At 37.3% G+C, this 11,777-nt stretch overlaps 1 protein-coding gene across 1 annotated transcript in view; it reads left to right on the top strand.

The window, feature by feature from the left end:
• Positions 1-11,777, top strand: part of LVRN (laeverin) — a 51,971-nt gene that overhangs the window by 10,960 nt on the left and 29,234 nt on the right. The window contains exons 2-6 of the mRNA XM_006913299.1: positions 1,545-1,687; positions 3,161-3,300; positions 7,059-7,185; positions 9,973-10,127; positions 11,327-11,440. Of these exons, the coding sequence (XP_006913361.1) occupies positions 1,545-1,687; positions 3,161-3,300; positions 7,059-7,185; positions 9,973-10,127; positions 11,327-11,440 (679 nt within the window). The remainder of the gene's footprint in view (positions 1-1,544; positions 1,688-3,160; positions 3,301-7,058; positions 7,186-9,972; positions 10,128-11,326; positions 11,441-11,777) is intronic.

The raw sequence follows: 11,777 nt of genomic DNA on the forward strand, positions 1-11,777 counted from the left end.
CTAACCCCTAACTTCTGGTAGTTCCGGTAGTTTAAAATTTATGGGGGGAGGCAAATGTGGTTCATATTCAGCTAATAGTCAACTGTGATCTCTGGGACCTTTTTAAATGCATTTGTCATTAGTGATTTCGAGCCTTTCATCCCAAGCTATAACTTATTCCTCCTTGAATTCTTCTGTAGTTCATCTAAATTTAGAACAATTTGTGACATTGAGAGGAATATAGGAGAATTTAAAGGTCATTTATTGGTAAATTTAGTTACTAATAATATGAAAGCTCAAACATCCATAAAAGGTAGTGTCATTATTTTTTAGATGGGGAAACTGAGGCTCAGCAAGACTGCGTGACTTGTTCAGGATTTCTCATTGGTGGTAGACGAAGTGGCTGTTGTCAGAGGCCACAGGCCCCCTTCCAGTCCAAGCAAGCAAGAGTATAATGAAGTGGGAAAAGAAACAGGGCAAAATAGGCTTGTTGAAAATTGTGGTTTTGTCACAGCAAAGTTAAGAACAAATCAAAATTAGCTGATCGTGAGAAGCTTATGAATGTGCCAGCTGTTCTGTTTGTCTTTCCTAAAGCTGTGTGAATTTTCATGTGAGCAGGGGCCTTATCATGATCTAGGAGGGATTCACAGAGGTAGGTAATAGATGGACCATCCTCTCTCCAAATGTCTTTGTCGAATCTGCCTTTTACTTTTCTAAGAACTGGGCCCGAAGGAAGAATGAATGCATCAGAGACATTAAGTCCCAGGACCTGAGGAGAAAGAAGGAAGTTAGCTTCCACAATTGTATTTAAAAACAGGTTCCCAGGGCAGGGAGTCTTGGAAAATGGGGTAATAAGACTGCAGGTTTATTTTGAGGAGAAAGTTGTTTGCTAGGACCTGTCTTGTGTCAGACTCTTGTTTGCTCAGGGTACTCTTTTCCCTAAGTTTTCCCTATTAATCACCAGTGCACAGTGGAATAATGTCACTTTTTGTACTTTTCCATAGAGATTGGGGGAAAGAGCAGTAGAAATGTGATAAAATCTACCCATATGTAAAATAAAAGTTGTTCAATTGGCACATACCCACATCTTTTACCCCTAAGAATGTGCAAAATAAAACTTTTGGAAAGTTTTCAACCAGGAAGAAGAGGGAACATGTTAGCAAAAGGTAAAAATGTAGACATTCTTCAGCTGACTTGCACTTTGGTAGAGGATGAAAGCAATAGGCCATTCCCAAAGTAGTAATTCTATTCGAAAATATACTTGGTTCTCAAAAGCCTGGCATTGCTTATTGGTTATATTTGTTCCTATTTTGTTTGTAAAAGGTTTTAAAGGCATATGATGTAATGAAGTAAATATTATTTTGTGGTTGAAAATTAAATAGTTCTTTTGTATTTTAGGTCTTATGAGAAGTGGAGTGTGTGTGTTATGGGGAGGGCAGCAAGGAAGATGAGGGGAAAACATTCTAGCTTCTTCCTTATAATTATAAGCCATAATCCCTCAGTATTTTTTTCTTCCACTGGTTTGAGATAAAAATAAATAGATTTTTCCCAAAAATGTATTTTAGGGCCCTGTTAGCATCTCAGATGGAACCAACATTTGCCAGGAATGTTTTCCCTTGTTTTGATGAACCAGCTCTGAAGGCAACTTTTAATATTACAATTATTCATCATCCAAGTTATGTGGCCCTTTCCAACATGCCAAAGCTAGGTAAGTAATGTCTCCTGTCATCTCACATATGTATTTTTATATATTAATGATATATGTTTATATTTAACTCTGTAATAGCTTTTAAATCAGTAGCTTTTGTAGGCAATGTGTTGGATCGCCGTGTGTTATAATTGGAGAGAGCAGTCACATTGAGTATGTGACAGTACTCACATCTTGGAGATGATTAAGCCTGTTTCTTTTTTGATTATGTTTATTGGGGTGACATTGGTTAATGACATGTTTCAGGTGTACAGTTTTATAATTCATCATCTGTATACTGCGTGCTCACCATCCAAAGTCTGGTTTCCTTCTTTCACCATATATTTGACCCTCTTTACCGTCTTCACCCTCCCTTCTCCTCTTAACCACCATGCTGTTGTTTGTGTCTCTGAGTTTGTTTGTTTGTTTGTTTTATCTGTTTGTTGCTTTCTGTTTTATATCCCACATATGAGCGAAATCATATGGTTCTTGTCCTTTTCCATCTGACTTACTTCACTTAGCATAATACTCTCAAGATCCAACCATGTTGCAGCAAATGGCAATATTTCCTCATTTTTTATGGCTAAGTAGTATTCCACATCTTCTTTATCCAGTTGCCCTCAAAGGACACCAAGGTTGTTTCCATGTCTTGAATCCTGTTAGAATCTGGGGACATTATACTATTCTTATACATTGGCAGCCCATCTGCCCTTTAGTTTGGGCTTCAACTGTTGATCATAAGTGATAACAAGCTAGTGGACCTAGTGCATAGAACATTTTATTTGGCTCACGTGACTCTTTTCTTTTGATTAAAGTAGTGTCTAACTTTTAAAAATTCAGAGATTTCTCATAAAAGTCAAAATTATTACTTCCTTGAAAACTTAAAAGATGTAATAACACTGGACTTACAGTTTCTACACGACAGCGATAGTTACAGCTGAGGAGGAGCTGCCTGCTGCAGACTGGGCCTGTGCGCCCGACTTCCATGATCCTCACCAGTCTCGGGTAGTGTACACCAGCCCATTTCACATCAGGTACCTGGCCCTCACAGGCATTTGAGTCCATGATTTCAGGTTTAAAGGCCCCAGCCTGCTTCCATTAAAGATCTAGCTGAAATGTGATATTGGCAGAATTGTACCTACCATGGGCCTGGGAAGCTCTAGATTAAGTCCTGTGAGAAATGGGGTAGACTGGGAAGCAGTAGAAATGGATGGAAAAGAGAAGAGGCAGATCGTGGGCCTAACTTATAGTGCTCATGGATTTGGTTCTCAGGCCATACCGTACTACTTAAGATACTAATTCAGGACAAAAATGCTATCCTTAGATCTTCCTAATATGATTTTGATAGCTTAAGGGTAGAAAAATCTGAACTGCTAGACTATGGTGAGTAGTCAGGAAGAAGTAGCCAGGTGACAATCAACTTGACAAATTATTTCAAAGGTAGATATTATTGCCTATATTTTCAGTGATTTGAACTAAAATATATTTTTCTAGGTCAATCTGAAAAAGAAGATTTGAGTGGAAGCAAGTGGACTGTTACCACTTTTTACACTACACCCTACATGCCAACTTATTTAGTCGCATTTGCTATATGTGACTATGACCATGTCAACAGAACTGAAAGGGGCAAAGAGGTAAGTAAAGAGGATTCTCCAGTTAAGTGTACATTTGTATTGGCTACAGATTGTTCACCCACTCTCTGCATCCAGGGTTATACCTACATATCCCATTGGCACCTCTTAGTTCTCATGCTGACTTTTCTGAAGCCCTACTAAAGATCTTAGTGCGGCTTTGCAGAATGGGACACAATTCCCACTCTAGCTCTGTGGAGGGCTTTTCATGGAAGGCCATGCATCAATTCCACTCAAGGCAGTTTCTGAGACCCCTCTCCCCCAGGCATTGCTGCCTTTTACAGTACTGGAAAGAATAGGGAAAGCTGCCATACTGGTGCTTTGAGGCTCAGGTTTACCTGTTATTTACCTAGCCTACAATGTTAATGCAGCCCTGAAGCTGAGGTGACACTCAAAATGTCTAGCAAGCAGTATGGCACGGGAGCCAAACAGCCAAAACAGACACCAGTCGGGAACAACTGCTGTGGCTGATATGATGCATGCAGGTTAAATACCATTCCTATTGAGAAGTAAGGCTGCTGGTTTCCTCAGCACTGGGGCATGCAACACTTCCCCAGAGTTGTATAAAGTAGATACTCTGTCCTGAAATACATAGTTTTCACCCAGTTGTACATACTGATCCTTTAGTAAAATATCGAGGTTATTGTGGCAGTACTTTATATTCTGGTTCATTCTCTCTTCTAGTGTGGGAGTAAGTAAGGCCAGTGTTGTAGGTCAGATCAGCTTTACAAGGCTGAGGAAAATCAGGCCCTACAGCTGGCTGAGGCTCTCTCCTGGGTCCAAGATCTTTAGGCTCCCACCGTTGACTTGTGAAAACCAGGTAGCTGCAGATGAGCCAAGTTTGTTACCAGGGGAAGCGTCACTCAAAATGATTCCCCCTGCACTCCTAACCCAATGATGAATTAAAAATACTGCACTGGATGCAAACAACAGGTGGTTACCTTCCTCAGCTGTTGGCTTCAGTATGATTTCCCTTATTGAATAATTGCTCGTAGATCCTTGATATTCACAGATATAACACTGGCCAAGTCAAACATTCATGACATTTACTGATAAATCTACTCAAGCATGGTTGAGAAGCACATGCTTTGTACTTGGCATGAAGGAGTGGGCCCCAGAGCTTATGAGTGACCCAAGGTGGTCCGTCAGCATCCACATCTCAAGTGGCTTGTTACTCTCAATGCTGCTGCACAGTGAACAATTCTTATACAAGGCTCTGTTTCTTTGTGATAGATTACCTTGCAAAGAAAGCCAGCTCTCATACAAGCAAAGAGGAAATGGAACATCCCTAAGAAAGTAGTGTCGTTAGCCAGAAAATTGAAATTTGGGATGAGTTTATCAGTGGAATGTTGCATTTGGCTAAAGCTTGGATCTACAAAGTAAAGGAATCCAGCATATACGCTACAGGGGAACCAGAATGTACTCTTGGAAAAGCATCCAGACTATTAAAAATTGCTCATTAAGTAAGATAAAAATTTCATGAAATTGACAATGTGGTTAATGCATGGCACGAGGATAAACATAGAATAAACTAAACTAAGGTCGGAAATAACATTCTTTGAGTAGAATTTAGCCCATATGGGCATCTGCAAAGATATTCCTCTCTTTTATGTTAAGATCTGCTATTTCTCAGGAGGGCCGTAAGAACACACTGCTGGACTGCTTGTGATTTTGAAGGAACTTTGTGGCTACATTTCCAAAATGTTCCTTGCTGCCCTACTAGGGGACACCCACCTCTCCTACGCAGCTTTAAATCTCCATCATTTGCTTGCCTTTTGGCTTATAGAATGGCAGTTTATGGGAGGAACTTTATAAACTGAAAATTCACACACAAATGTTAATTGTTATTGCCATTATTTTCCAAAAGGCTATAATTAAAATGCATTCATTATCTTGAATGTGGGGAGAGGTGACTATTCTTTCCACTCACATAGTGTGGGATTTGGTTTAGCAGTATTTCTGTTGCCTCAGAAATTAAAACTAGAATTGGGGAGGGTAAGTTTATTGTAGGGGTAGGGCTGAGTCCTGGGCCCCTCTTCCCCAGTTGTAATGAGACCTCTGCAGCATGGAGGAGGATGAAAGGAATGAGGGATCAAGGCAGGAGGCTTCGAAAACAGGTGGTTGCATTTTGTGAAAGGGGAGCCTTCCTGAAGATCTCACATAATTCAAGACAAATTTTCCAGCAGAAATTTCAGCAAAGTAAGGTGAACGTGTTCTTGGAGTATAACAGTCTGCAAATGTTATTGTGCCGCTTTTCATTTTCTTAGCATTTTCTCTAATGTTTTGTAAAGAGCTCTTTATCAAATTAACTGTACCCACATCAGGACAATTATTTTAATTCCTTTGTCTCCCTCCAACTTTCGTTCCAGGGTTATTGAGTTTCACATATATATTCTTTAGCATTAACACTAGCAACTCCATTAAAAAAGTGCTTAGATAGTATTGTTGTGGAGTATGAAATGATTTCATATCGAAATAATAACAAATGTTAAAAGAAGAGCAAATTACGGTAGTCACCCAAATCACACAAATAAGTTTCCCAAGTGTCCAAACAACAATGCAGTTATATTAGACTAACAAAGCATGGCAGAATTTCTTTTTACCTACCAAAGTAGAAATATCAAAAACAGAGCATATAGTTCACTTATTTCAACTGTGAAATTATAAGACTTTTGATGAATTTTTTTTAAATTAGGGAAATTAACCATATTTCAAATCTTGAAAATAAGATGAGACTATTAATGTTTTTATTAACAAACCATTTTAAATTGGCATGATTCAAATTTGTTTAATATGTACCATACTGTATAACACTCACTAACTGCACAATTCTGTTTGGAACATTGGAAATACGTGCAGAACAGGGAAGCAAGGGTCCAAGGTATCCTTTTATTCTAACACAGAATCTACATTTTCTGTGCTGTTACTAGAGCCTCAGGTTCTCACAGTTTCCCCAGATGGAAATTGAGGGAGATCACCAGATGCCAAAGTAGACAAAGAAAAAGTTTTATTGAGCTTGTGCCCAAGGAAACCAGCAACCCAAAAGGAAAGATCCCCATCGTTCACAGGTGGAGGGGGTGCAGGTGAGGGTGGCCAAGGCAGGGATTTTAGAAGGAGGCAGTGGGGGGAGAGAACTTCGTCTAGGCATGCAGAGGTGAAGGTTCCTTGGCATCTGCGCAGTGTGGCTACAAGCTTCTTAACACCATGCAGGTCTCTTTGGCGTGTTAAATCTCTACCCAGGGCATTTGTATTAAGATGAAGAAAAGGTCACACCGCGGGCACCTCTGGGCCTGATTGCACACGTGGAGCCAAAGGGAAAGTTTTTCAGCCCTCTAAGCAGATCCTTATGGTTATCAACCCGGGGTCTTTAATGTTGATCGGTCTCCCTAGGGCAGGTGTCCTTGCGGAGTTTATCTGAGTATTAGCAGCTGGCTCCTGTCTCTTCAACCCTACCTGTTGTCACTGACTAGACAACAGAAAGTTGCCTTCCTGTCTTAATGCCACAGATTGTTTTTGTATTATAGTAGTTATAACACGTTATTGCAAAAAATGGAAATAACACACTGTCTGGGGGAGCCATTGTTCACAAATTAGTGAATAGCCTTCCGGGCTTTTCTCAGGAGGTGAATGCATTTAGTCATTTTGTTATGTAACTTTGTATGACGTTAGCTCTAGAGCATCAGAGAATTGGAGCAAGCAGGCTGCCACTTTCGAAAATCACTACTGCTTTTCCTAATCACTGCTTAATTGTTTTGATTTAGATACGAATCTGGGCCCGGAAAGACGCCATAGCAAATGGACATGCAGACTTTGCTTTGAACATCACAGGTCCCACCTTCTCTTTTCTGGAAGATTTATTTAATATTAGTTACCCTCTTCCGAAAACAGGTAAGGCATCTTCCCTTCCAGTGCAATCAATTTCCTATTATAGCGGCTCTAGGTTGAGGTCAACGGGTATCCAGACGAACCTCCAGAGACTTATTGTCGCCATTTAACTGCTACTTTGGAGTCAGTTCCATCCCGTTCCTAACACATAGAGGCCTGTCTGCTCTTCGTGTGGTGCCATGTGCCCAGCAGGTGTTCAGAGAGCTCTCAGTATTTAGATCCCTCCTGGTTACTCACCGGCTGCCCCATACCTCCAGACGCTTTCTCTCTTGCATTTTGTCCTTTTCTCTCATAACACAAGTGTGCAGTGCTATGTTCTGGATCCTTTTAGCGGGCCTGCGTGAGTGACTCCAGTTCTCTTTAGTAAGATTTTGCTGGTTTTTAACAGATATTCTTTAGCTATGAATCATTGGATTAGGACTTAAGGGTTCCATCTGTGAATTTTCATTGTATGAAATTGGAATCATGTGTGAACATAATATGATCCTTGAGGAAATATGTAAACATTTTATCTCTCATAGATCTATACAGATCTCAAAATTGCGTGAGCAACAAAGCTCAGAAAGTTGTTCAATATTTTTCTCTCTAAATTGAGGATATCATGTAAATGTATTTTGTTCCTCTGACACAGATTCATGGGTGGGATGGGAGTGGATGGAGGAAAAGGAAGGGTAGAAAAATGAGAAACCTATGCTGAGGCAGCTTTGTCTCTTTAACTGATGGGGGCTATGTAACGACCCAAGTACACACAAAAAAGAGAAGACAAATGTCCTGTAATGCTACCATACATACATAACCATGGCTGACATTTGGCATATGTCTCAATGTCTATCTTACTCTGGATTTCTTCTTTCTCTGTATTTGATGTTTTGTTTTTAACCAAGATGACAACATACAGTTGACACTGTTCTTTGAATGGCTTTTTTTTTCTATGCAGCAACATAATCCAGATAACTAAATATTCTTTTTTATTGTCATTTTAAAGATACAGAATAACTACATATCGATATGACAAAATAATTTATTTGATACTCATTTAATTACATTTGGACTGATTCGACCACTTTTTGGGGGGCTACTTTCAAAACACTAAAGAAAACCCTTGTAAGGAAATGTTTACACATATCCATGCTGTTTGCCTTAGTATAAATTCCAGAAGTTGAATGATTTAGTCAAAAGGTAGGAGCATTTCTAAGGATTATGAATCATTTTGCTGGATTGCTCCAGAAAGATTGTACCAGTTCATACTCTTACCAGCAGGCTATGTGCCAGTTTTCCTATACATAATTATTAAGGCTAATTATTAATACTAATACTAACCACTACTAATTATTGAGCTTCTCATACATTTGAAAGATTAAGTTATTGTTTTAATTTTTTCTTTTTGATAACCAATGAAGTTGAACATATTAAATAAGATTTTTTATTGTTTGAATTATTCCTTTAGTGAATTGTTCACATTTTTTTGATCTGCCAGAGTTCTTTACTGAAAAAATATTGTCTAGTTGTAGTATATGTTGCAAATGTTTTTCCTAGTTCGTGGTTTGCCTTTCGAATTTGTTTATAGTGCCTTTTGGTGAATTAAAATATTTAATTTTAAATAGACTTTTTAAAAAGAGTTCCCATATATGTCTTCTCCCCCTGCCACAGGCCCTAGTTTCTGCTATTAACGTCTTGCATTAGTGAGTACATTTATTGTAATTGATGAACCAATATGATACATTATTATTAACTAGAGCTCATAGTTTACATTGGGATTCACTCTGTGTTATATATATAGTTCTATGTTTTGACAAGTTTTTAATGCATGTACACACCATTACATTATCATACAGAATAGTTTCACTATCATAAAGTCCTCTGTGCTCCACCTATTCATCCTACCTCCTTCCCCACGTCCCAGAAAACCACCGCTCTTTTGCCTTTTCCGTAATAATGTGTAGTTGGAATTATCTTGGTGTAGCTTTTTCAGACTGGGTTCTTTCAGTTAGTAATACACATTTAAGGTTTCTCCATGATCTTTCATAGCTTGATAGGCCATTTCTTGAATAATACTGAATAATACTGTATTGTACAGATGTTCCACAGTTTATCCGTTCACCTACCAAAGGACATCTTGGTTGGTTCCCATTTTTGGCAATTACAAATAAAGGTGCAATAAACATTTGTGTACAAGTGTTTGTATGGGCATAAGTTTTTACCTAGGAGCTCAACTGCTAGACTGTATGGTCAGCCTATGTCTAGCCTTATCAGAAACCACTAAACTGTCTTCCAAAGTGGCTGTATCATTTTGCATTTCCACCAGAAATGAATGAGAGTTCCTGTTGCCCCAGATCTTCTGCAGTGTTTGGTGTTGTGTTTTGATTTTAGCCATCCTAGAAAGTGTGTAGTTGTTGTTTTAATTTGCAGTTTCCTAATGACTTATGATGTTGAGCATCTTTTCATATGCTTCCTTTCTATTTGTATATCTTCTTTAGTGAATCATCTGTTTTAATCTTTTGACAAACTTATAAAGTTGTTTATTTGCTTCTTGTTGACTTTTAAGAGTTCTTTGTATATTTTGGACAGAAGTCCTTTATCAAAATATTTGATTTTTATATAGCCAAACCAATTTATTTTCTGGATTCTGTCTTTGGTATTTGTCTTTAAAGCCTTTTCTTCTCTCAGATTATAAATATTCACTTATATTTTTTCCAGTAATTATATGATTTAACTTTGAGATATTTATATCTGGAAATTTCAAAATTTTGGGAAGAGATTCTATTTTTCCCTCCATTTAAATTCACTTAGATGTAATTGCCTTGCCTACTTTTGACGACCGTGCAATGGAAAATTGGGGACTATTGATGTTTGATGAATCATTATTATTGCTGCAACCAGATGATCAACTAACAGAAAAAAAGACAGTGATCTCCTGCATTGTCTCCCATGAGATTGGACATCAGGCATGTGGTAAAATATTCTTTCTTATTTCACATGAAGATGTTCTCCAGCTGCTCTACCAAAAGTAACAACAACAGCAACGAAAAGCCCTGCCACATACCAAATTTTAGAAAATTATTTAAAAAAATGGGACAGTGAGTAAAAACAGGGAGGGGTCTGTATAATCTGATCTTGGGTGGATTTGAATAATTGGTGATGAATCATAGTGATGAGACCTTACAGTCCATTCACGGATCAGTTATTTACATCTAAAGATTAACTTTGCGCCACAAAATCCTCTTCAGGAGAAATAAGCCAAGCAGAGCTATGACTATGACTATTAATTTGATGGAAATTCTCACATATGCATTTTGACCTCGACTCCATTAATACAAGCTTGTTAAGAAAGAAATTATCGAAACTATGAAATTGTTATCTTTTGTTGTATGAATCCATAAGAATTTTTGGGAAAAAGTGATTTACTGGGATTGAATAACACCTTGTTACACAGCCAACACATAATTTCACAAGTTTAGATTGTACCTAAAATGTCGTTTTTTATTATAGACTAAGTGGCACATTGTTTTGGAAATCAGGATGCTAACTATTAGTATATCACGGCAGTTATAAGAATTTGGTTAAATACAAGGGTGTGGTTTGTTGGTTTTAGAAATTATCGTGTTTTTCTTTCTTGATTCTATTCATCATCTGACACTATCTTTTTGTTAAACTCAAATAGAAAATAATTATAGCTGAATCATTTTTGCAGGACATATGAGTACTTGAGTGATTTGTACGTGGCACAGATCAAATCATGTTCTTAAAACATAGTAACTGTTTACAGCAAAATCCTGACGTCGTCTATTTAGAGTATAAGATGCTGTAATTAGTAGGTTATTAAGTGAACATTTAGAATTTCTGCTCTATTTAACTTATGGGCAAAGTGGACAGTTTAAGAAAGGCTACTCTAGCTTAAGTTATTTTTGAACATCACAGTTTTAAAACAAAATTTGCTTTCAGTCATTGAATGTGAAATAATTGTTTCAGAGAAATGCATGACTGATATCTGTGCATGTTAAAACAACAATATTCTTTTGGGAGTTCTGTTTTATTGATGCCAAATAAAGTTTAATTATGTCTTTGACTTTATATTTAAGATGAAATTACAATTAATATACCTTAAATTTAAGAAAGCTCTTTTTTTTTCTTCCATCTTCAAAAGTGGTTTGGAAACTTGGTTACCATGAGTTGGTGGAACAATATCTGGCTCAATGAAGGTTTTGCATCTTATTTTGAGTCTAGAGTAATTAACTACTTCAATTCTAAACTCTCGAGAGTAAGTATGTCTGTTAAATATATTTATAATTTTTTCTTCTACTTATAAAAGTAATGCATATTCAGTGTTGAAAATGTGTAAAATACAGAAAAATACAAGGAATATTGAATCTGTAATACCGGAGATCAGTGTTATCTTTCTAATGTGTTTTGTTTTTCCAGGCTTTACTATAAATTGTAAATATCTATAATAGTGGAAACTACACAGAAATGTGTAATGTCTTTACTACTTTATATTATATCAAGAGCATGTCCACAAATCATTATTTTTAAAAACAAGATTTTTAAGGGTTACCTAAATATTTTATTATATCACCTTTTAAAGTGTATGTATATAA

Source organism: Pteropus alecto, unplaced genomic scaffold, assembly GCF_000325575.1.
Source record: "Pteropus alecto unplaced genomic scaffold, ASM32557v1 scaffold20, whole genome shotgun sequence".
Classification (NCBI taxonomy): domain Eukaryota; kingdom Metazoa; phylum Chordata; class Mammalia; order Chiroptera; family Pteropodidae; genus Pteropus; species Pteropus alecto.